Source organism: Ahaetulla prasina, chromosome 2 (assembly GCF_028640845.1).
Source record: "Ahaetulla prasina isolate Xishuangbanna chromosome 2, ASM2864084v1, whole genome shotgun sequence".
Taxonomy (NCBI): Eukaryota; Metazoa; Chordata; class Lepidosauria; order Squamata; family Colubridae; genus Ahaetulla; species Ahaetulla prasina.
Window position 1 is genome coordinate 282669564 of NC_080540.1, and position 26327 is coordinate 282695890.

At 43.6% G+C, this 26327-nt stretch overlaps 1 protein-coding gene across 7 annotated transcripts in view; it reads right to left on the reverse strand.

Moving 5' to 3' along the window:
• Window positions 1-623: 623 nt before the first annotated feature.
• The window catches only part of ZNF532 (zinc finger protein 532), an 80132-nt gene continuing 54428 nt past the window's right edge, over window positions 624-26327 (reverse strand). For 6 of the 7 annotated variants that reach the window (XM_058170384.1, XM_058170382.1, XM_058170380.1 and 3 more), the window contains 6 exons: window positions 25969-26145; window positions 21761-21923; window positions 20153-20431; window positions 4974-5086; window positions 4485-4632; window positions 624-1170 (listed from right to left, as the gene is read on the reverse strand). In XM_058170384.1, the coding sequence (XP_058026367.1) occupies window positions 676-1170; window positions 4485-4632; window positions 4974-5086; window positions 20153-20431; window positions 21761-21923; window positions 25969-26145 (1375 nt within the window). In that variant the 3' untranslated portion in view covers window positions 624-675. The remainder of the gene's footprint in view (window positions 1171-4484; window positions 4633-4973; window positions 5087-20152; window positions 20432-21760; window positions 21924-25968; window positions 26146-26327) is intronic. The other variant, XM_058170385.1, reaches the window with a different exon arrangement.

The following is a 26327-nucleotide window of genomic DNA, read 5'->3' on the forward strand; positions in this document are numbered from 1 at the left end:
CTACATATATATATATATATAAAACATGACCTAGTTTTCTGGAGGGGTAATGGGGTAATGCTGGTTGGGAAGGAACTATTTCATTGCGGTTCTTCTTCCCAGGGAGTACGAGAGCGAAACATGGGAATTTTTCCAAAGCTACTCAGGCAATCTCAGAAAAGGATCACATCTGAATCAGCTTAATAAATCTAAAGTATTGCTCCAACCTTTTAAGAATTCTGCTTTGAAACAATCCATTGGTTAGAAAAGACCTAAGCAAGAAAGACGAACAAAACAGGAGGGGGAAAAAAAATCCCACTAAATACAAATACAAACATGTAACAAAGATTATGAAATTCTTTTTGTTTAAATATATACAAATTCTTTTAGACTCAAATACTGCTTTTTTTTTTAAACGCTGTCTTTCAGGGGAGCGAATGACGAATGACTACTTATAAATCTCTATAGTGATGAGGTGAGGAAGATAAAATTGAAATATAGAATAGAGTAGGATTCTATTGCAACAGCCTGGGGGAGAATTGTTAAAATTTACGGTATGGTAAATCTTTTATATTCCCCCAAAGAAAAAAGTCAACTCCATTCTGAAGTAGAAAGGTTGATTTCTCTCTCCCCCCCCACCCCCCACCCCCTCCTGGGCTTTTGGAAGATGCTTATGGGATGAAAGACAGGAGCAGGTCATTTTTCAGCCGAACTCATTCGTTTGGATTTAATAAAAGCCATCCCGTGTGTCCTCATGTGGGTGTTTAAGGCAGCTTCCGTTTCAAAGGTCTTTGCGCACACTTTGCATTTCCTGTCAGAGGTGGATCGATCCGTAGATTCCTCCTCATGGCTGGGCTTGTTCTCCTGCTGACTGTCTTCTCCAGAGCCATTCTGTTTGGAAACTGGCTGAGGTTCCTTCAGCTTATGGACAATGAAGAGATGCCTAGACAAAGAGACATGGGACGTATAACAAAGACCGCATTCCCTGCACTGATAGGAGGAGCCGTCAGATTTGTGCTGGGGAATATGTTCGTGGAACTGAAGCAGGTTCTCGGTTGTGAAGCCACAGACGGCGCATTTGTGAACTTTAAAAACATTGATTTTCAACTTCTTCAGCGGCTGGGTGATGGCCCCTCGAGGGGGCCTGAATTCCAACACGGGCTCCTCTAATTTACGCTTTGGACTGGGAACCTGAAGAAGTTGAGAACAACATTAAACATGTCCATTAAAGAAATCAAGTACAATACGGCCAGTCACTTTCATACAGTTTTTTGTCAGTGAAATGAAATTTGAGACAGAAGTTCAATCCGCAGTATCATGGATAGGATGCGCTTTCCTGGGGCGGTGTTGCTAGTTCGCCCCCTCGTGGACAGTACCCTGGATAGCACGGTAGTGTGAACCAAACGACTAGCAACAACTGGCAGTCAGACTACATTGAAGAATTGGCAGTTAACAACAGTTGGTAGCCAGATATCTTTGTAGAACTCCTGGCTCTCTATATACATGGCAACGGGAAACAGGCCTTTTTAGGCCCAAAGGACAAAATATCCATCACATTGTGTTCATGTATTTGCCATACGCTAAATAGCAATAGCACTTAGACTTATATACTGCTTCATAGTGCTTTACAGCCTTCTCTAAGAGGATTACAGAGTCAGCCTGTTGCCTCCAACAATCTGGGTCCTCATTTTACCGACTTCAGAAGGATGGAAGGCTGAGTCAGTTTGGCGAATCTCTCAGTGAGATTCGACCTGCCAAACTGCTGGCAGCCGGTGATCAGCAGAAGTAGCCTGCAGTACTACACTCTAACCACTGCGCCACCGTGGCTCTTTATCTATGTATCTATGTATCTATGTATCTATGTATCTATGTATCTATCTATCTATCTATCTATCTATCTATCTATCTATCTATCTATCTATCTATCACCTATAAATAAATAAATGTACTTTCCTATATTATGGGTCACTTCAAGAAGGAAGTCATAGTGGATTAAGACAGGGGTGAAATCCAGCAGGTTCTGGAGAACTGGTAGTGGAAATTTTGAGTAGTTCAGAGAACCAGCAAATAACACCTCTGGCTGGCCCCAGAGTGGGGTGGGAATGGAGATTTTGTAATATCCTTCCCTGCCATGCCCACCAAGCTACATCATGCCCACCAAGCTACACCCATAGAAGCGGTAGTAAAAAAATTTGGATTTCACCACTGGATTAAGAGGATAGGAATGTCACAATTATTAGACACAATAATGTCTATTTCTATCTTTACAACATAGGGTTGTATCCTTTACAAGGGTAATAATAAACAAATGACACCAGACAAACAGCAGAGTGAAGCCAGAATCTCTGGGCCCCTCTTATAAATACCTAATATTAATAGGGAGGAGCAATGTTTTTCTCAGTCCGTGAGTCTGCTAGATCAGGACAAAAACAAATAGAAGGGGCCGGGAATAAAGCTACATTTGATTTAATTTTAATTAGATGCAGTTCATATGATCATTCCCTATGGACTTAATTTTTTTTTTGTTGCTGTTCTCAAAGATGAAAATTCAGTGGAAACGTTTTGAAAGAATTCTTTGGGCTGTACCAAAAGCTCTGAGGTCAAAGTACACGCTTCAGGTTGTAGAGAGATGGAAACTACATGGACTTTGATGGACCTACAGGACCACCTTTTTAAACCTCAGATGCCTGCACCTGCGGAGTAGACTTGAGAGACATCTGTTTCTAGCAAAGCTAGTTCTCAAAGCACAGCTTGCCTCTGGCTCCTTTCCAGACAAAATGGAAAAGAGGCACAAAAGACGCCAAATGTTCCATCATGCAGATATTTAACAGCTATATCTAATATATACTGAATAGGAAACCCTTCCCACCTGTAGACCAGGGGTGAAATGTAAAACTTGTTACTACCGGTTCTGTGGGCGTGGCTTGGTGAGGGGGGGTAATGTGAGTGGGTAGGCGTGGCCAACTTTTTTTTTTTTTTTACTTTTAAAGCATTTTTTCTACAACCTCTTTGGCTGAAGAGGTTGTTAAAAATGCTTTTAAAAGCCTCTGATGATCAGGCAACAGCTGGGATCGTCGGAGGAGCCTTTTAAAAGCATTTTTTTACAACCACTTTGGCCGAAGATGTTGTAGAAAAAAATGCTTTTAAAAGGCTCCTCTGACGATCCCAGCTGAGCCGCGCGATCATCAGAGGCTTTTTTTTTTTTTACTTTTAAAAGCATTTTTTCGGCCAAAGAAAAAAAATGCTTTTAAAAGTAAAAACCAACTCTGAAGATCGCGCGGCTCAGCTGGGCATGGGGGCGGGGCAGGGATTTTTGCTACCAGTTCTTCGAACCACCCACCGCCATTGCTAACAGATCGGGAGATCTGGTCCGAACCGGGAGCATTTCACCCCTGCTGCAGACTATATGATTTCAACCTGCTTTTTAGCCTTCTGGATAATCTGAAAAAGCCATAAAGTCCCAAGGGCCAGTTCTGTGCTTAATATGTTGTGCTTGGAGGGGAATTGTGGACCTTTTTAATCCATGGGGCTCAGTTCCAAGGTTTAATCGTAGATAATGAAGCAACAAATAAGTCGATAGCCCTACACCTTCTTCACCTTGTCTTGGCCCGCGGTGACGGAAGTAGCCAGATGCAGAGGTGCAGGGGAGAGGCACGTGGACCAGCCTGATGGATGTGCCGGGCAACCACCTGCCCTGTTCCAGCCACATGGAATGGAGCAGGCACGTCCAGTGTTGTGCATCACGTGCCTCCCCCCCCACCCCGCCTGCTGCCGCCGCGTCTGCTTCTTGGGAGGGCCAGCTGTGGAGCCCCTGCTGCCAGACACTCCCACCCCCACACACATGCACACACACCTGAAAGGCCAGTAAATGTGGCTGTCCTGGAAACGATAAGGGGTCAGCCGGTGTTGCTTTGCCCCGGCCCATCCCAGCCCAGCAGGCGTGCGCATGCGCAGAAGGCAGCTGGTGGACGTGCACACAGGCCTGGCCCATGCCATCTCAGCAGGCATGCCTGAGCACAGGAGGTGGCAGGCACACATGCACACAGGCCCGGCCTACCCTATCCTGGCATGTGGGTATGAGCCTGCCTCCTCCTGTGAGCCTGCCCATCTGCCAGGACCGGGCCTGTGCACGCATGCGCCTGCAGCTTCCTGTGCATCTATATGCCTGCCGGGATGGCATGGGCTAGGGTGAAGCGATGCGGGCTGACACCTTACCGTTTCAAGGACAGCCGCGTGGGCCAGATCCAACCACATCGCGAGCCGTATCTGGCCCACAGGCCTTGAGTTGGACATCCCTGTTCTAGAGCCTTCGGTTATCCTTTACCTTCCATAAAGGATTCCTCCCCCAGAGTTTGTCTTTATGCTCCATGTACAAACGTGGTGTACTGCTATGACCAATGTTTTGATTATTTGATTTCCTGTGGATGCTGCTAGAAAGGGGGAAAAAAAAGATATATGCTTCTACAGAAATATGACCCACATCAATGAGAAACGTGATAGCTCACCTTCGTGTCTTCCTTGGCTGAACTTTCTCCCATGTTCGTTGATTCTGTCATTTCTTTCACGTCAGGTTCCTTAATGCCGTGCATCAGCTGAATATGTTTTTCTAGCATTAATCGTTTAGTAAAAGTTCTTCTGGAATCCGGGCAGTGCCTGAAGAAAACGTAGAGCAGGCTATGAATGGATAGCTTCAAATGTCCAGCGTTATCCAAATGATACTCAAAGATGGGCAGGCAATCAATAAACTAACCAAGATGCGTGAAAGATGAAAGCTCTCCTTCTCCATAACTTTGAAGTAAGCCTGGTAGGTAAAGATCTGATAGACTCACTGGGGGGAGCATCATAAGAATGACAGACACAATGGTTATTCAAAGACTTCGCAAATCTGAAGGTCTATGGGAAATCTTTTAACTGTTGCCTGGTCTGTTAACTATGTGATACGGTTGAATATTTGTCTGCTTACGTAAACAAAAACTTTCAAAAGCAGAACTTACGAGCAGGTGTAAACTTTCCTGATGCCTTTGTGCTTGATACGATTGTGGCGGCAAAGGCTGTGCGATGAACTGAATGATTTGTCACACTGTCGACAAGGATGTTTCTTCATTTGCTTTAACGAAAGGAAATAAAACATTGAAGAAGGAGCAGATACCTTTAAAGGTCAACAGAGGGATTCAGACTGCAGGTTTAAGGAGAGCATTCTGAGCACCAGGGACTCTTTGAACCAATTTAGAATAGAATAGAATAGAATAGAATAGAATAGAATAGAATAGAATAGAATAGAATAGAATAGAATTTTTTAATTGTCCAAGTGTGATTGGACACACAAGGAATTTGTCTTGGTGCAAATGTTCTCAGTGTACATAAAAGAAAAGATACGTTCGTCAAGAATCATAAGGTACAACACTTAATGATAGTCATAGGGTACAAAGAAGCAATCAGGAAACAATATCAATATAAATCGTAAGGATACAAGCAACAAGGTTACAGTCATACAGTCATAAGTGGAAGGAGTTGGCTGGTGGGAACGCTATGCTGACACCGTTGCAAAACAATCAGTTTGTATGCAGATTTTAAGTTCTGCAAACTTAACGCAAAACTTCTGAAAGAAATGGGGAGTGAAGTTAGTCACATCTGTGTCCAATCCCACCATGTCCACTAGAGGGAGACGCACACAGATAATTTTTGAAAATCGTAAGAATAACTTCTTCCTTACCTACAATAACTTAAGAGTCCTCGATTTACGCTAAGCGACTAGTTGAACTTATGACAGATCTCCCCAGGGCTACTTAAGACCCAAATTCAAAATTCTGATGGCCATCTCCAAGGTCACATGATAACATTTTGGGCACTCAGCAAGTGGCACACTTTATAATTGTTTGTAGTGTCCTGCAGTCACCTAACTACAATTTACGTAGGATGTTTTCGATAGAAAACAGTATTTATTTCTGGTTCCTGGCAAAAAAACAACAAGGAACAAACCCCTGTCCATTGCAGACAATGGATTCATTTAAGAACTACTATGTTTGCTCAACAACTGCAGCTTTTGTTTAATGCACGGGCCTCCAACTTTGGACTCTTTAAGACTTGTGGACTTCAACTCCCAGAGTCCCTCAGCCAGCTTTGCTGGCTGAGGAACTCTGGGAGTTGAAGTCCACAAGTCTTAAAGGTCAACAGAGGGATTCAGACTGCAGCTTTAAGGAGAGCATTCTGAGCACCAGGGACTCTTTGAACCAATTTAGAATAGAATAGAATAGAATAGAATAGAATAGAATAGAATAGAATAGAATAGAATAGAATAGAACAGAATTTTTTAATTGTCCAAGTGTGATTGGACACACAAGGAATTTGTCTTGGCGCATATGCTCTCAGTGTACATAAAAGAAAAGATACTTCGTCAAGAATCATAAGGTACAACACTTAATGATAGTCATAGGGTACAAAGAAGCAATCAGGAAACAATATCAACATAAATCGTAAGGATACAAGCAACAAGGTTACAGTCATACAGTCATAAGTGGAAGGAGTTGGCTGGTGGGAACGCTATGCTGACACCGTTGCAAAACAATCAGTTTGTATGCAGATTTTAAGTTCTGCAAACTTAACGCAAAACTTCTGAAAGAAATGGGAGTGAAGTTAGTCACATCTGTGTCCAATCCCACCATGTCCACTAGAGGGAGACGCACACAGATAATTTTTGAAAATCGTAAGAATAACTTCTTCCTTACCTACAATAACTTACAGAGCATCCTCGATTTACGCTAAGCGACTAGTTGAACTTACGACGGATCTCCCCAGGGCTACTTAAGACCCAAATTCAAAATTCTGATGGCCACCTCCAAGGTCACATGATAACATTTTGGGCACTCAGCAAGTGGCACACATTTATAATTATTTGTAGTGTCCTGCAGTCACCTAACTAAAATTTACGTAGGATGTTTTCGATAGAAAACAGTATTTATTTCTGGTTCCTGGCAAAAAACAACAAGGAACAAACCCCTGTCCATTGCAGACAATGGATTCATTTAAGAACTACTATGTTTGCTCAACAACTGCAGCTTTTGTTTAATGCACGGGCCTCCAACTTTGGACTCTTTTAAGACTTGTGGACTTCAACTCCCAGAGTCTCTGGGAGTTGAAGTCCACAAGTCTTAAAGGGTCCAAGGTTGGAGACCCCTGGTTTAATGAATAGGGGTGACCCACTGCCCAATTTCCAACTGCTTCCCCAGGCCCACCAAAGTCAGGGAGAGGTAACATTAATATAGACCAGATGTCAAAAAGCAGAGGAATGAACACATAAACACAAATCCCTACTTGTCAAATACAGGCCAAAACTATCCTTTCTCCATTCTTGGCAGTCAGATCTTCTGCCATAGTGGCTTGTCCCAGATTCCTGTAACCAATTCTCTTAGGGGTCGATTCTCTCGCCCACCCTGTTCAACATCTATATGAAGCCGCTGGGCGAGGTCATCAGTGGTTTCGGGGTGAGTTATCATCTGTATGCTGATGATACTCAGCTGTACTTTTCCACCCCGGACCACCCCAACGAAGTGGTCGAAGTGCTGTCTCGGTGTCTGGAAGCCGTACGGGTCTGGATGGGGAGAAACAGACTCAAACTCAATCCCTCCAAGACGGAGTGGCTGTGGATGCCGGCACCCCGGTACAGTCAGCTGCACCCGCAGCTGACTGTTGGGGGCGAGTTAGTGGCCCCAAAGGAGGTGGTTCGCAACTTGGGCGTCCTCCTGGATGGTCGGCTGTCCTTTGATGAACATCTGGCGGCCGTCTCCAGGAGGGCCTTTTACCAAGTTCGCTTGGTCCGCCAGTTGCGTCCCTTCCTTGACCGGGATGCCTTATGCACAGTCACTCACGCTCTGGTTACGTCTCGGCTGGATTATTGCAATGCTCTCTACATGGGGCTGCCCTTGAGGTGCACCCGGAGGCTGCAGTTAGTCCAGAATGCAGCTGCGCGAGTGGTAATGGGAGCCGCTCGTGGCTCCCACATAACACCATTGCTCTGTAGTCTGCACTGGCTTCCTGTAGTCTTTCGGGTGCGCTTCAAGATCCTGGTCACCACCTTTAAAGCGCTCCATGGCTTAGGACCCGGGTACTTACGAGACCGCCTGCTGCTACCTTATGCCTCCCACCGACCTGTACGCTCTCACAGAGAGGGCCTTCTCAGGGTGATGTCCGCCAAACAATGTCGGCTGGCGGCCCCCAGGAGTAGGGCCTTCTCTGTGGGAGCACCGACGCTCTGGAATGAACTCCCCCCTGGCTTACGTCAAGTGCCTGATCTTCGGACCTTTCGTCGTGAGCTAAAAACATATTTATTCACTCAAGCAGGACTGGCATAAATAGTTGATTTTAAATTGGGGTTTTATTAATATTTTAAATTTTTAAATCTTTTAAATTATTGGCCGTTTAGTAATAGTTTATTTTAAATTCTTTTAATTGTATATATTCTGTATTTTATTTTGGCTGTACACCGCCCTGAGTCCTTCGGGAGAAGGGCGGTATAAAAATCTAATAAAATAAAATAAATAAATAAATTAGGCTTATAGGCAGAGTGCTTTAAATTCAAAGGCGAAAAGGACACTTTGCAATGCTTTTCTCTGTAACTCTCTGAAATGGCTGCATTCTTTTCCAGGTCCCACCACTCCAGCTGTAGCTGGGGTGAAAAAGGAAACTGGGAACCAGAAAACCAGTGCTGTCAGACTTCTGCTATATGGCTGATTTCAACACTTCTGCTTCAACACTACAGTCTTCTGGTAGAATCGGTTTCTGGATCCGTGTGGCCAAAATGGATATATGAGACATCCGTCAAGTCCTAATATCAAGTAAGCCATGGAAAGTCTGGAAGTAGGTAATTCAATGTTTAATGTTGAGTCTTGATTGGGGGACCCAGACAATAGTGCAATCCTGTGGAAATAGGTATAATTTAAGTAGGCGCTGAAAGATACTTATCTGGGTGTCCGTGGGGAGTTCAAAGCATCTTTCTACAATCGATTCAGAAACCTTACACATATAGACCACCTTCTCCAGAAATAAATATACATGAGCCCAAGGCAAATAAGTTTGAGGATTTGCCTAATTAACTGGGAACTGGGGACTGGGAACTGACTGACCTGTTGAGGAACATCTGTGGTCTGCTCAGCTTCAAGAGTTTCCGGGGCATCTAAATAACTGCTGTTACAACCATATGATACCATTTTCACCAACCTGGTATTAGTACAGGATATTTTTTTTTAAAAAAAATACAGATATTTGAAGTGTGCCTTGAAGAGTTCGTCTCCTGAACTGGGATGAGAACTCTGAGGTAATTTGATCTAACTTTGAGTCTACCCAGCCTACCCAACATCTTCTTCCTTCCAAGCTCAGGATTGAAAGAGGATTCTAATTCATGAAAATACCCTTATTTTGTTTTGTTTTGAGTGATTGGTCATAAAAGCTTTCTCCATGACTACAGAGGATTACTTCTCTCCACTTCCTCTCTATAGAAAAAGGACTGATTTGTCTAAGAAGACAACATACTAGACAACACAGTATCAACAGCAGAGACCTTCAAATTTCTAGGTTCTACCATATCGCAAGATCTAAAGTAGACACCCAACATCAACACATCATCAAAAAAGCACAACAAATAATGTTCTTTCTGCGCCAACTCAGAAAGCTCAGACTGCCCAAAGAGCTGCTGATCCAGTTCTACAGAGGAACTATTGAGTCTGTCATCTGCACCTCTATAACTGTCTGGTTTGGTTCTGCAACCCAACAAGACAGACATAGACTTCAGAGGATAATTGAAACTGCAGAAAAAAACAATTGCTACCAACCTGGTCTTCCATTGAGGACTTGTATACTGCACGAGTCAAAAAGATGGCTGTGAAAATATTTACAGACCCTCACATCCTGGACATAAATTGTTTCAACTCCTACCCTCAAAATGAAGCTATAGAGCACTGCACACCAGAACAACTAGACACAGGAACAGTTTTTTCCCGAAGGCCATCACTCTGCTAAACAAATAATTCCATCAACACTGTCAAACTATTTACTAAATCTGCACTGCTATTAATCTTCTCATCGTTCCCATCACCCATCTCTTTCCACTTATGACTGTAACTTTGTTGCTTGTATCCTTACGATTTATATTGATATTGATTGTTTCCCGATTGCTTATTTGTACCCTATGTCTATCATTAAGTGTTTACCGTATGATTATTGATGAACGTATCTTTTCTTTTATGTACACTGAGAGCATATACACCAAGACAAATTCCTTGTGTGTCCAATCACACCTGGCCAATAAAAATTCAATTCTATTCTATTTTCTATTCTTTTCTTTTCTATTCTATTCTGTTCTATGAAGAAAGAAACAGGGAAGAAAGACATCTGAAGAAAAGCAAGCCTGGAGGTTGGGTTCGGTTCAGAAGGAGGGGTTTTCACTCCTTAAAACTTTGCTCACTGAGATACAGTGGCCCTTCAGGGACAACTCAATCCATGTGCAGATTACATTCTAAGCTCTGTTTCAGATCACATCACCACCCTCATCTATCCTAGGGATGAGTCCTCCATTGATCCCATTCCTTGATTCACATCAGGCATCTTCCAGGCCTTAAAGCAACATGAAAGCAGAAACATTATCTCTTTCAACAAACCACTTGCAAGCAGAGCACCATCCAACTGAACGTTGGAAACCACAAATCTAACAGTCTATTGAGGTTCTCAGTCATCCATGCCAGAGTTGTCCCAATGGTGGTTTTTCAAGAGGCAATTGGACTTTCTTGTTTTTCTTTGAAGATATTTCACTTCTCATCCAAGAATCCTTCCATTCTTCCACTATCCAGTCAGAGCTGAAGAAGCTTCTTGGATAAGAAGTGAAATTTCTTCAAAGAAAATGTCTATGGAGAGTCTTAGTCATCTAGGTCATGGTCATAGTCCCATGGTTGCTTTTGCAAGAAACAAGTGGACTTTCTGGTTTTCTTTGAAGATGTTTCGCTTCTCACCCAAAAACCTTCTTCAGCTCTGACTGGATGGTGCAAAATGGAAGGATTTATACTCCTTGCAGAAAACTGGTCATTTGCATTTTTTAGCAGGTCGTTAAGGTCACTGGGACGTTTATCTGTGTCATCAGGATCACCTGAATGGTGCAAATGAGCTGAAGAAGCTTCTTGGATGAGAAGCAAAATGTCTTTAAAAAAATCTCCAGAAAGTCCAGTTGTCTCTTGAGAAAAGCACCTTTGGGACACAAAGCCTAACACACCATATCTTCTACAGCCAGAGTGGTACAGTAGTTAAGGTGCTGGAGTATAATGTGGAGACAAGAGATCCAGGTTCATACAACCCTCAAAAGCAGAAACTCAATGGAGGACTTAAGGCCGGTTCCCTCTGCCTGCTCAGCTACCTCCAGGACTGTTTCTATGAGAGATGGAGGAATACTATATACGTTGCTCGAGCTTGTGGAGGAAGATGGATTTGCTTCCTAGCAAATCAACAAAAACATGCATCTTCAGCCATCTGCCTTCAGATCAGGGGTGAAATCCAGCAGGTTCTGGAGAATCGATAGTGGAAATTTTCAGCAGTTCGGAGAACCAGCAAATACCACCTCTGGCTGGTCCCAGAGTGGAGTGGGAATGGAGATTTTGCAATATCCTTCCCCTGCCATGCTCACAAGCCACGCCCACCAGAGGTGGGTTTCAGCAGGTTCTGACCAGTTCTGGAGAACTGGTAGTGGAAATTTTGAGTAGTTTGGAGAACTGGTAGTAAAAATTCTGACTGGCCCCGTCCCCATCTATTCTCTGCCTCCCAAGTCCCAGCTGATCAGGAAGAAATGGGGATTTTGCAACCTTCCCCTGGATTGGGGAGGGAATGGAGATTTTACAATATCCTTCCCATGCCACGCCCACCAAGCCACACCCGCAGAACCAGTAAGTAAAAAAATTTGGATTTCACCACTGCTTCCAATGTGCAACCCTTTTCACTAACAGCTTTGGAAAGAAACCAAACCAGCATTTTATTATACCAACTTGCTGCAACCAATTATTCTGATTATCAGCAATTCTGATAATAACCTGGCCTGATCAGCAAAGGTGTACTAGCTGAGGATGATGAGTCTAACATAGGTGGAATTTGAGGAAGGTTGTATTGCAACCTCTCTCACCTAGCAACTCAGGTCTGTAGGAAGCTGGGTTTTTTGTTTTGTTACTGCTAACTTCTTGGAGCCAATTTCATTTTCACAAGATTTCCCATGGGCTCATCTGCTGCTTCCTCCCTCCTATACCTCCTCAACCCACTTTGACAGCAAAACTGGCATTATTTTTATTAGGTTTACTCCTGCCTAAAGGTTTGCACTGAGTAATAGGCACAAAAAAGTATGAGTCAGCTCCCCCACATCCAGTTTGCTCAGGGGAAGGGGGAAATAATTTGCTACTCCCATTCAGCATTTGAATTGTACATCTTCGAAATATATTTGTGATATACCTGGTCTTTCTACCACCTCCCATGACCTTCTTCCAGCACTCAGCAAATATTCCCTAATGCTTGCACATGCTTAGTCCAACCTAGCTTTGACAACGGAGACGTGCAATTGGATTTCCATAGATGGAAAGGCACCTGTTTTGTTAATTCTTTCTATTGTTAACTGGAAACTACTCAGCCCAAGTTCAAGACCTGTTCTGACCTAGGCTCCCTTAACAAGCAGGAGTATAGTACAGCCTTTATTGTCATTGTACATCATGTATACAACGAAATTAGTTAGGAGGCAAGAACTGGTCCTGGCAAAACCACTTTTATTTACACAACTGTGAATTACGTTCATTCACAGTCAGCAAGGTTTGTCCAAACAGTTTTGCAAAGGAGTATTTCTCAACACACCTTATCTCGTTTGGCAAGCTGCCATTTAACTTGTTTCCAACTGTAGTACAAGGCAAAACCCAGCACAGAGTCTCTCAGAGTCACGGAACGAACCCATTGTTTCCTGCAAAAGCCCACTCTCTGTTTGCTCCTCTTTTATTTCCTATGGGAGGGGCCAATCACTTCCAAGGTGAGGCTTTACTCCAGAGCCGACCCTGCTTTCTGAGTTGCTCTTGTCTTCTGGCAGCTCTGCACATGCACACACTGGGAAAAGGCTCCAGCTGTTATTCTGCCTCGCTGCTGTCTAACTCCCTCTCTGCTTCTGACGCAGAGCCCTTGTCCGAGCTTTCCCCAGCCCCCAAGATTGGCCCAAGTTCCTCCCCAACCTTCTCACTGTCTGACTCTGCTGTCAGTTTTGCTGACCGCCGGCAGGCCACAACAAGACCTGAGCACCATGCAACAGAGTGAGTTCCCATTCCTTGCCCCAACTCCTGCCCACCTAGTAGCCTTTGGCGTATAGCCATGCTGGCCTCATGATCACGGAAAATGTCTTCAGACAATGTCGGCTCCCTCGGCCAAAAAACAAAGATGAACACTGCATCCTAGAGTCGAACACAACTGGACAGGAAAACCTTTAAGTTTTACAAGTAGTCCTCGACTTACAACAGTTCATTTAAGTGACCGTTCAAAGTTACAGCGACACTGAAAAAAGTGATTTATGACCGTTTTTCACAGTGACCTTTGCAGCATCCCCATGATCAGGGGATCAAAATTCAGATACTTGGCAACTGTTCGTATTTATGACCGTTTCAGTGTCCTGAGGTCCCTTTTGGTGACCTTCTTTATTTTTTTTTATTTATTTATTTATTAATCATATTTATATACCACCCTATCTCCCGAAGGACTCAGGGCGGTTCACAGGCAAATAAAAACATATAAATACAGATTAAAATAACAATTAAAAAAACTTATTCTAAAAGGCCGAATGTTTAAAAACATTATAAAAAATAAAACCCATTTAAAACCAATAAATTTAAAATCTAAACCAGTCCTGCGCAGATGAATAAGTGTGTTTTACAGTGTGTGATGATAAGTGTGTGTTTTAAGTGTGATGATACAGCCGGGACGACAGAGACGCGTCTTGTTGAGGTTATTTGGGATGAGTTTGATTCTGTGGCTCCCGAGGACATGGACAGGTTGCTGGGGAGGTTACATGCAACTACATGTTTACTGGACCCGTGCCCTTCCTGGTTAGTGCTGGCTGCTCAGGAAGTGACACGAGGCTGGCTCCAGGGGATTATAAATGCTTCTTTGATGGAAGGGGTTTTCCCCGCCGCCTTGAAGGAGGCGGTGGTGAGACCTCTCCTCAAGAAGCCTTCCTGACCCAGCTATTTTGAGTAATTATCGCCCAGTCTCCAACCTTCGCTTTGTGGCGAAGGTTGTTGAGAGTGGTTGCATGGCAGCTCCCCGCACCTGGAGGAAACTGTCTATCTGGACCTGCTCCAGTCCGCTTCCGACCCGGTTATAGCACGGAGACGGCTTTGGTCGCGTTGGTGGATGACCTCTGAGGGCCAGGGACAGGTTGCTCCTCTGCCTTGGTCCTATTAGATCTCTCAGCGGCTTTCGATACCATCGACCATGGTATCCTGCTGCGCGGTTGGAGGGATTGGGAGTGGGGGCACCGTTTATCGGTGGTTCTCCTCCTATCTCTCTGACCGGTCGCAGACGGTGTTGACAGGGGGCAGAGGTCGCCCCGAGGCGCCTCACTTGTGGGTGCCTCAGGGGTCGATTCTCTCGCCCACCCTGTTCAACATCTATATGAAGCCGCTGGGTGAGGTCATCAGTGGTTTCGGGTGAGTTATCATCTGTACGCTGATGATACTCAGCTGTATTTTTCCACCCCGGACCACCCCAACGGCGGTCAAGTGCTGTCCCGTGCCTGGAAGCTGTACGGGTCTGGATGGGGAGAAACAGACTCAAGCTCAATCCTCCAAGACGGAGTGGCTGTGGATGCCGGCATCCCGGTACAGTCAGCTGCATCCGCAGCTGACTGTTGGGGCGCAGTTAGTGGCCCCAAAGGAGGCGGTTCGCAACTTGGGTGTCCTCCTGGATGGACGGCTGTCTTTGATGAACACCTGGCGGCCGCCAGGAGGGCCTTTACCAGGTTCGCCTGGTTCGCCAGTTGCGCCCTTCCTTGATCGGGATGCCTTATGCACGGTCACCACGCCTGGTTACGCCTAGGCTGGATTATTGCAATGCTCTCTACATGGGGCTGCCTTGAGGTGCACCCGAGGCTGCAGTTAGTCAGAATGCGGCTGCGCGAGTAGTAACGGGAGCCGCTCGTGGCTCCCACGTGACACCGCTGCTCCGTAGCTTGCACTGGCTTCCTGTGGTCTTCGGTGCGCTTCAAGATTTTGGTAACTATCTTTAAAGCGCCCATGGCTTAGGACCCGGTACTTACGAGACCGCCTGCTGTTACCTTTTGCCTCCCACCGACCCGTGCGCTCGCACAGAGGGTCTCCTCAGGTGCCGTCCGCCAAACAGTGTCGGCTGGCGGCCCCCAGGAGTAGGGCCTTCTCTGTGGGGGCAGTGACGCTCTGGAATGAACTTCCCCCCGGTCTGCGTCAAGTGCCCGATCTTCGGACCTTCCGTCGTGAGCTCAAAACATATTTATTCATTAAAGCGGGACTGGCATAATTAGTGATGTATTTTAATTGGGGTTTTAATATTTTTTAACTTTTTAATTTAAATTTTAATAATCGGCCTTTAAAATTTGCTCTTTTTAATTGTTGTTTTAAACTGTATATATCTTTGTTTTTACTTTGGCTGTACACCGCCCTGAGTCCTTCGGGAGAAGGGCGGTATAAAAATTTAATAAAATAAAATAAAATAAATAAAATAAATAATTTTAAGCTCGCGACGGAAGGTTCGGAGGTCCGGAAGTTGACGAAGTCCTAGGGGTAGTTCGTTCCAGAGGGTGGGAGCCCCCACAGAGAAGGCCCTTCCCCTGGGCGTCGCCAGACGACACTGCCTCGCTGACGGCACCCTGAGGAGTCCCTCTCTGTGAGAGCGCACGGGTTGGTGAGAGGTATTCGGTAGCAGTAGGCGGTCCCGTCAACTCAGATTCACTTAACAACTGGGTTTCTAACTAATCAACTGCAGTGATTCACTTAACAACTGTGGGGAACGGGACAAAACTCATTTAACAAATGTCCCACTTAACAATGGAAATGTTGGGCTCAATTGTGGTCATAAGTCGAGGACTACCTGTATTGTATCCTGGAAGCTCCCACCCTCAACAATCTAATGAACAGACAACTAAGAAAATGTTATGCAGGCAAAAAAGTGTGTTTTTAATCTTATAGATAGGGACGTGGTCCATTTCTTTGTTTCTCTGTCCAAAGCTATGGACATGACCATCCATAGGAGCCAATATGACATTACAGATAGTCCTTGCTTAGTGACCACTTGCTCAGCAACCGTGCAAAGTTACCGCAATGCTGAAGATGAAGATTTGTGACAGTATTCCAAATTATGGCCATTGTAATGACTCTTTGTTCATATGACTGTTATTCAGATTCTTGTGACCTTCATTGCTAGCTCCCAACAATCAAAATCAACGGAGAAGCCAGAAGGAAATCACAAGTTGTGGTCATGTGACGTCAACAACCGGGCGTGATTCACGTACTGATTGCAACTGCAAAACTGCCAGAACTGTCGTCACAAGTCAATGCGGTCGCCTGATTTTTCATGTTACGACTGCATTGTTTAGCAGCAGAGTTCCAGTCCCAATGCTGGTCATTAACTGAGAGCTAACTGTATTGTGATGGAAACCTTGCCCTTTCGTGCATGCATTGTGTTGTAGCATGCAGATACACAAGAGCTAGAACATGGTTGTGTTGTTTATAAAACCCTGAACATGGATCATGCTTCAGGGGCAGACTATATGTTAGAACTGATCCAATGTTATATGAAACTGTTTTATTGAGCGAAGAGACCTGCATTCTCAATGACTAATATTGGATGCCAACAAGTACAGCAGGTTTACTTCATTAATAGAACTGTTGCTAGTTTTAATCACTGAGTGCCCTGTGGCTGTTGTTTTAACTGTAACCCTTCTTTTTCTTTGTCATTTTTAATGTTTAAAATAATTTGTGAACTGCTTAGAGCCATGTTCATTTTAATAATAATTCAATATTAACTGTATCTTGTTTTGTTTATGCTGGTTGGTTCTGTCTGCCTGTCCGTCCATCCATCCATCCATCCATCCATCCATCCATCCATCCATCCATCCACCTACCTAGCTATCATTTATTTGTTTTTGTGATGTTTGCCAGCCCACTATTTGTTTAAGATGGGTGGCCATAGGAATTAAAAAGATGTATATAATTATTTTTTCCCCATAAGTACAGATCACAAAATCAGCGATTTCATGCCTAAGGTGGGAGTAGAACAGCATCCTGGTTTTTAGCCTGGTATCTTAGCCACTAGAACAAATGGGCTTTTTGTAACAAACAAACAAACAAACAAACAAACAAACAAACAAACATTCATTCATTCATTCATTCATTCATTCATTCATATTTCTTAACCTCCTATCTCCTTGGATAAGATAAGATAAGATAAGATAAGATAAGATAAGATAAGATAAGATAAGATAAGATAAGATAAGATAAGATAAGATAAGATAAGATAAGATAAGATAAGATAAATGCATTCCTACAAAATCCCACTTAGTATGCTGGAGAGATATTCTGTAATTTAATATAATTTAATGTAATGGAACTGGTAGCCTCATATTCTTAAAAATTGTGAAAGGCTGAACTGCAGACTTATTTCTGAAGCTATTTTATTACTTGCGTGTTGCACTAACAAGGAATGCAAGAGAAAAATGAATAGGCAAACGTGTTTTTAACAAACAATTAATTTCATTTACTGGGTGATAGATTTTCACACTTTCTTCAATGCTGCCAAAAGAGTCATCTTCTAAGACTTTGGCAACACACAGGTTTAATCAGTACATTTCACAGATAATTCAATTGAGAAAGAGAGAGCTACTAAGAATAAAATATAATTCACTAACCCTAATTCAGCACCAACTTAAAAAGCAGCTTGACTCTAATATTCATACTGGTTGTGTTCATGCAACACAAACCCCCTCTAGCCACCCACTCACCAGTCAACAGACTCATTGTGTGGCGTGCTGGCATGAAACAACACAAGATGTCTGGATCTATGACGCAGCATTTTTTCTTTTAGTTCTTACAACTGCTACACAGGAAGCTGCCTTTTCACTTCCTCTCTTTTCATGTTTTTTTCCCCCACCAAAGAGATTTTAAAATCCATTGATATACTTGTGGTCAGCACTGCTCAGACATATTCAGGAGGGTTTCCCCGCCCTGCCCCCCTCATCTGGCTAAAGAAAAAGGGTGAAAGAGACAGATGGAAGTTCCCCACCCCCAAAATTCATTCATTCCCCTCCCTCCAAATTCATCCTCTTGTAATCTCAGGGAATGAAAAGAGCCAAATAATATTCAGATAAGTCACTTCCTTCATATGGAGAGATTTAGTTGATTGGAAGGAATTTCTTTAGTCAAAGACCAAAAACCTTTGGTCAAAGATTTGGGGTTAAATCTAAACCTTTCTGGATTAGGTAAACAGTTCATCTGTACAGTCTGGAAATTTTTCATGACACGCATGGATCCTGCCCCATGATTCTGTTAAGCATGACATGAAATACAGGTAGTCCTCAAGTTACAATCATGATTGAGCCCCAAATTTCTGTTGCTAAGTGAGACTGAGTTTGTCCCTTTTTACAACCGTTCTTGCCACAGTTGTTAAGTGAATCATTGTGGTTAAATTAGTAAAGGTAGTCCTCGACTTACAACAGTTTGTTTAGTGACTGTTCAAAGTTACAACAGAAAAAGTGACTTATGACTGCTTTTCATACTTATGAATTTATATGATTTATATTGATAGGTTCCTGATTGCTTATTTCTACCCTATGACTATCATTAAGTGTTGTACCTTACGATTCTTGATGATCTTTTCTTTTATGTACACTGACAGCCTATGAACCAAGACAAATTCCTTGTGTGTCCAATCACACTTGGCCAATAAAAAATTCATTGCAATGCAATGCAATGCAAAGCAATTCTTATGGACCATTGCAGCATCTCTACGGTCACATGATCCTAATTTGGATGCTTGGCAACTGATTCATATTTATGACGGCTGCAGTGTCCCAGGGTCAGGTGATCCCCTTTTGTGACTTTCTGATAAGCAGTCAATGGGGAAGTCAGTTTCACTTAGCAACCGTGTTACTAACTCAACAACCTCAGTTATTCACTTAACGACTGTGGCAAGAAAAATTGTAAAACTCACTTAACAAATGTCTTAATTAAGAACATAAATTTTGGCTTCCCCATTGACTTGGCTTGTCAGAACATCACAAAAGGTGATCACATGACCCCGGGACACTGCAACCATCATAAATACATGGCAGTTGCCAAGTGTCCAAATTCTGATCATGGGGATGCTTCAACGGTCATAAGTGTAAAAAATGGTCATTAAGCCATTTTTTCAGTGCTGCTGTAACTTGAAACCATCACTAAACGATCTGCTGTAGGTCGAGACTACTTGTAGAGCTCACAAATAGAAGGATGTAAGAGCAACAACTTATTAGCACTGATAATGTTTGGTGCTGTGGCCCGCCAGTGGCCAGCAGAGCCGGCAGCAGATTCGGACAATGAGGAGGTTGGGGAGGAACTTGGGCCAGTCCTGAGTCTGGGGAAGGCCCTGATGGGGGCTCTGCATTGGAGGCAGAGAGGGGGCCAGAGCCATATGCCAGTTATCAGCTGCCTTTAGAGTCAGACATCAGTGAGATAGGCGAACAGCTGGAGCCTCTTCCCAGTGTGCGCATGCGCAGAGTTGCCAGACGAAGGAAACAGCTAAAGAACAAGGGTCAGCTTGGGAGTAAGGCCACAGGTGGACGATGAACGACCCCTCCCAGAGGGAATAAAAGAGGACCGAAAGGGGAGTGGAGTTTGCAGGAGACAATTAGTTCATTCCTGCATTGTTGCCAAGTATTGCGGCATCTGAAAGGTATCAGCCTTGGCCACTCTCCAAGCCTGATAAAGGTCAGTAATTGTGAACTATCTTGAAAAACTGTGGGAGAGGAAAGACTGTAAATTAAATAAAAGGGGTTTATCGGGACGAGGACTGGGCTTCGTGCTGCTGCGGAAGCCTAGGTCAGAACATTTGGGTATTCAAAAGTCTGCAAGAAAACAAGCAAGCTCGGAGAGCGACCCAGGACCCCTCAACAACTTACTTTTCCGTGTTCTTTCCTCATGTGGGATATATAAACATCTCTCTGAGTAAACAGCCGATCACATTCCCAGCATGTCCAGCCAGGATTAGACCCTTTTTTGGGCTCTGCCTTCTTCGCAGTAGTGGGGGAATTCTTCTCTGCTTTATCCGTCCCATTGATGGATTTCGAGTCCTCTTTATTGTGGCTGACTGAGTTCTGGATGGAAGGCTTTGTACTCAATGGCAAATTGATACCGAGGTTCGGTGGCCCTTCAACGCTTTTCAACGTCCCGTGCATGGACTGTGGAAGGAGGAAAGGAAGGCCATTAGATTGTACTTGCTATTTAGAGCAGGGGTCCCTAACCTTGCCAAATTTAAGGCTTGTGGACTTCAACTCCCAGAATTCCTCAGCCAGCAAAGCTGGGATGAATTCTGGAAACTGAAGTCCACAAGTCTTAAAGTCCACAAGTCTTAAAGTTGCCAAAGTTGGAGACCCCTGATTTAGAGGGAATGGAATATTCAAGAGAGCTTTTATTATTATTATTATTATTATTATTATTATTATGGGCTTGTGTGCAAAAAGTTGGGCATTCGATCACTCTCACGTGACAATCAGTCACGTGAGGCTTTATGTGAGAACACTGAAATCTTACACAAGGTTTGTTGTCTTTGTGTAAAGTCTTCTAATATCATGGTATATAGGATCATCAACATCGTGACACTAAATTGTCTCCGAGGTGACACGCCATTTGAATTTTTGAAGTCGAAGGCATTCAGAGCTTGAAAAAAATATACCACAAATTTCAGTACTGTTCTGGAACAGTGAATTAGTGGTTGACATAGTAATGAAGAGGGACCCTCATCCTTTTTATCTAAATCAGGGGTGTTAAACGCAAGGCCCGGGGCCTGGATCTGGCCCATGGGGTGCTTAGATCTGATCGCCCTAGAAACAGCAAAGGACCAGCCCGCAGTGCCTCTGCCAGCAAAAACGGAGCTCGGGAGGGCCACGTAAGCCCTCCCAGGCTCCATTTTTGGCTTTGATGGCCTCCTGCTGCCCTTTGCCAGCAAAAATGGACCCGGGGGTAATGGCACATGCACCACCCCTGAGCTCTGTTTTCACTGGCAGAAGGTGGCAGGAGCCTGCTGCGGCTGAAAACAGAGCTTGGGAGCCCATTTTAACTGGCAAAGGGTAGCAGGAGGCTGTCATGGCTAAGAACGGAGCTTGAAAGCCCATTTTCACTGGCAGAGGGTGGCAGGAAGCTGTCGCGGCTAAGAACAGAGCTCGGAAGCCCATTTTCACTGGCAGAGCGTGGCAGGAGCCTGTTGCAGCTGAAAATGGAGCTCGGGAGTCCGTTTTCGCTGGCAGAGTGCTTGGGCCACCACAGACACCCCTGATACGAGTGATATCAAACTGGCCACGCCCACCCTGGCCCCTGAGGTCAAACACAACCCTGATGCGGCTCTCAATGAAATCGACACCCCTGATCTAAATGTACCACTAAATTCAGGTGTTTGCTGAGTACCTCCCGGCTTCTGACATCTACTCTTGATAACTTCGCTATTATTAATTATCACCCCTTATTGTTTTATGCCATAGGGCTGTTTCCAAGTAAAATCGGATGACTTGTACCTTGATATGATCCATCATGAGTTGCTTCTGTGCATACAAAAGCGAGCAGTCCGGACACTTGAAGACAGATACTTTCTGGTTTTCAATGTGCTGGTCAAAGTGACGATACAGCAACGGCTGCAGGGTAAACACTGTGTCGCACATGGAACATTTGTATATGATTCTAAAAACCAAAGAGAGTTGAAGAAGTAATGACTGCCCACTGCAGTCATTTAGTTCATAGCAAGACTAAGCGAAAAGGTTACTAGCAACTACAACAACAAAAAAGACACATCCAACATTGTATATTCTTTGCCCCCAAATCAATGTATTACAATTTATTCAGATGCATTTCTCCAAGTAAGAGATCCTTAATGGAATATTTGGGCATGACTGAAATGTTCTGACTCATGGCTTGTTATATTAGGGTTCATACTGACAGAAATTCACCTGGACTCCAGATTTGGAGAAATTCATGGAGGAAGAATGGAATCCCACCTTTCACTCCTGCCTCAGTAGGGACCCTAACTTCTGTATGTTAGTAATAAGCATTTTAGGCTTATGTACCTACTGCCCCATAGCACTTTACAGCACTCTCTGGGAGGTTCACAATGTAGAAGCATTATTTGCATATTGCCCCCAACAATCTGGGTCCTCATTTTACCAATCTAGCAAGGATGGAAGGCTGAGTCAACGTTGAGCCCATCAGGATCATCAAACTCATGTTTGTCTGCAATAATTCACTTTAACCCACTGCACCACCAAGGCTTCATATTAATTCCACAGATACACAGCTGTACTCAGACAGACATTCCTTACAGGTCTTTCAACTCACATACAAAGGCCAGGAACATATCGGGAAGGACGCAGTGATGTTGGTCATGAGGCTAACGAGTGTGACCTATTCCCTGCATTATAAATTCATTCTAAGGAAGTTTCTGTGACATTCAAAGAACCTCGGTGTGGATTGCCTGAGGCAACAAAGCACAAACTGTTTTGCTGTTAATCAGGAGGTGTCATCAGCCATTTACTGTACCATTAAGGCGCAAACTGATATTTTGCCTGAAACAACATCTGAAGCAGGCATTGTTCCTCAGGCAAAACATTTCTGCAAGGTCAAGAATTATCAAAAGTACTGTGAGGATTCCAGCGAACATTTTTAGGTTTCTTTTCCAAACCCGAAGTTTTTTTTTAAAATGAAAAAACACTCTAAGTCAAGGGGTCCCCAACCCCTGGTCAGTGGCCGGGACCGGTCCATGGCATGTCAGAAACTTGGCCATGCAAACAAGGGAAGTCCCATCTGTGGGATGTAGGCAGCATGCAAAACCACACCCACTCTGGTCCATGGACAAACCACGGAACCGATCCCTGGGTGCCCAAAAGGTATGGGGAGGTCACTCGAAGTTAACTATTTAAAGCTGTCTGGCTTCTCTGATAATGCTGATTTCTTGTTGAGGTATCAGAAATATCAGTGTTTTTATTGCAACATTCATTTTTATCAACATGGGTGACCAATGTCTGAGAAACTAGGTGCTGCAACTCCGTCTCGCAACCTCGTAAAGAGCTGCAGAAACCATCTGGGGATGCTGTGACCAGATGGAAGGGACATGGCCACATGGGGGGAAAAAAATTGAAAACTTGAATCAGATCATCCTTATGGTATCTTCCAACTCTAGAAATGTACGGTTCTATAGTATCTCAAGATCGCAGCAAGTGATAATCACATTTTACCAATATGCCCAATATTGTTAGTTATTTTCAAAAGCCTAACACAAAGGTCCAAGTAATAAACCAGAATAGCAGAGGCTGTTCGTGAAAAAAAGCGGCACTGCTTAAGGTAGCAACATCCTAAAATTAATCCTATATAGGCTTGGCTATGGGAAGACGTTGGGGTAAAATCCCAGCACCTGGAGAACTGGTAGCGGAAATTTTGAGTAGTTCGGAGAACCAGCAAATACCACCTCTGGCTGGCCCCAGAGTGGGGAGGGAATAGGGATTTTGCAGTATCCTTCCCGTTTTAGTTTCAAATTTCTTTGTTAGCATTTAATTCACTTCCTTTGAACAGGAACTGATGTCTAGGGGCATCCGTGAAACAGTAGTAGTAGCAAAAGCGATCAAGATAATAGCTCTCACTGTGAGCTGTGTGTTTTTTATGTGTATAAAAATGGCTGGCTTGGGAATTCTGGGAGTTGAAGCCTCAAGTCTTTAAGATTCCATTCCCCACTTTCCTGTCAGAGCTGAAGAAGCTTCTTGGATGGGAAGCGAAACGTCTTCAAAAGAAAAAAAACCAAGAAAGTCCAGTTGCCTCCTGAAAAAAACACCTTTGGGAAATCTTAAAGTTGGACACCCCTGCTCTAAAGAATGTCATTTGTCCTCCAGGCACAGCAGTTTCCTGTTCTTTGGTTCGGTTGTTGCCACCTGTGTAATTCAGGATTATCTTTCTCTTTGGTCCAGTGATTTTCCGTCTTTCTACCTACTCTCCAATTACAACTGCAGCTAATAGCTAAGCCAGGGATGGGAAGTGGGGAACAAGGGTAAACACTCCCTTAACTGATTCAGCAGGATATAAAATGGTTCACTGGAAGTTAACTCCCACACAAAGCATTATGGTGGAAACATAACCCAATATGTCACAGCCAAATGTCAATTTTAAAAGGCCATCCATGCATAACTGAAAAGGAAGTAACAATTCTGATTTAACAGAAAGTCTCTAAAAATAAAATAATAAAATAAAATAAATAAAATAAAATAAAATGAAGGCGGTGGCTCAGTGGCTAAGACGCTGAGTTTGTTGATTGAAAGGTCAGCAGTTCAGCGATTCAAATCTCTAGTGCCGAGTAACAGGGTGAACTCCTGTTACTTGTCCCAGCTTCTGCCAACCTAGCAGTTCAAAAGCATGTAAAAAATACAAGTAGAAAAAATAGGGACCACCTCTGGTGGGAAGGTAACAGCGTTCCGTGCACCTTTGGCGTTGAGTCATGCTGGCCACATGACCACGGAGATGTCTTCGGACAGCGCTGGCTCTTCGGCTTTGAAATGCAGATGAGCACCATCTCCTAAAGTTGGGAACGACTAGCACAGATGTGCGAGTGGAACCTTTACGTTTACCTTTACCTATGCATTGCCCTGAACCAGAATAGAAAGAATACTTATTTCGTGCAACTCCCCAGAATTTGTTTTTTTCCATCCAAAATAATTTTCAACTTTCCCATTTGTAGTATCTAAAATGGGGTGGGGGGTGGGGAAACCTTCCAATTCAGAATTCAAATTCAAGTTTTTTTAGCTAGAGGTGGATTGCTCCAACCTTGCAAGAGGAGCTTATTTTCAACCTGAAATTCTTATCTGAAATTCGTCGTGAGCTAAAAACATATTTATTTATTCAAGCAGGACTGGCATAAATAGTTGATTTTAAATTGGGGTTTTAGTAATATTTTAAATTTTTAAATCTTTTAAATTATCGGCCGTTTAGTAATAGTTTATTTTAAATTCTTTTAATTGTATATATTCTGTATTTTATTCTGGCTGTACACCGCCCTGAGTCCTTCGGGAGAAGGGCGGTATAAAAATCTAATAAAATATAAATATAAAATATTATAAATCTTATGTTATAATTGCATTGTCTAAAAGGCCCAGCACGCTCCTTTTAGTTCTAGCAATATGAATTACAGATTTTCTTCAATGTAGTAACATTTACTATGTTCATTTAGTAACCATTCTACGTTACAACAGCACTGGAAAAAGTGACACTGTTTTTCACACTTTAGGACCTTTTGCAGCATCCCCATGATCATGTGATTAAAATTCAGATGCTTGGCAACTGACTCATATTTATGACCGTTGCTGTGTCCCAAGGTCCTGTGATCTCCTTTTGCGACCTTCTGACAAGCAAAGTCAATGGGGGGAAAACAGATTCACTTAACAACCATGTTGCTAACCTATCAACTGCGGTGATTCACTTAACAACTGTGGCAAGGAAGGTCGTCAAATGGAGCAAAACTCACTGGCTCACTTAGCAAGAGAAATTTCAGGTTCAATTATGGTCGTAAGTCGAGGATTACTTATATTATAGTGCTTTTGCCTTTTCCTGCTTCTCAAGTGGCCGGGGAGGGGAGGGGGGGGAAAGGGAGCCCTACCATTTTATATACAGGATATACTTCTTAAGAGAATAAGCACACAGTCTGTCATCCAAGCTTCAATAGTTTCTGGAATTTGACAAGAAGGACACTTACTTGGGCTCTCCTATTTTGATTCCAGGGTGTTGGGTATAGGCATGGGAATGGGTGCTGGGTGCTGATTTGAATGCCATTGGGCAAATAGGACACTTGTAGAAGACTTCACAATGAGAACCTTGAATATGGGACTTGAGTGCAGCCACGTCAGAATACACCACGTTGCAATGGACACAGCTGTAAGAAAGATAGAGAGTTAAGAGTCTTGCTGGATGTACTGGCCAGTTTTTCCCCCCACTCCAGGACAAAGGTTATAAATGATATTGCAAAATCCGTCTACCCGAAAGATTTCTAACTGGGCACATTAAACAGAAACAGAAAAGCAAGCATGAATTCCTCAGTAAAGACTGGAAAAGATT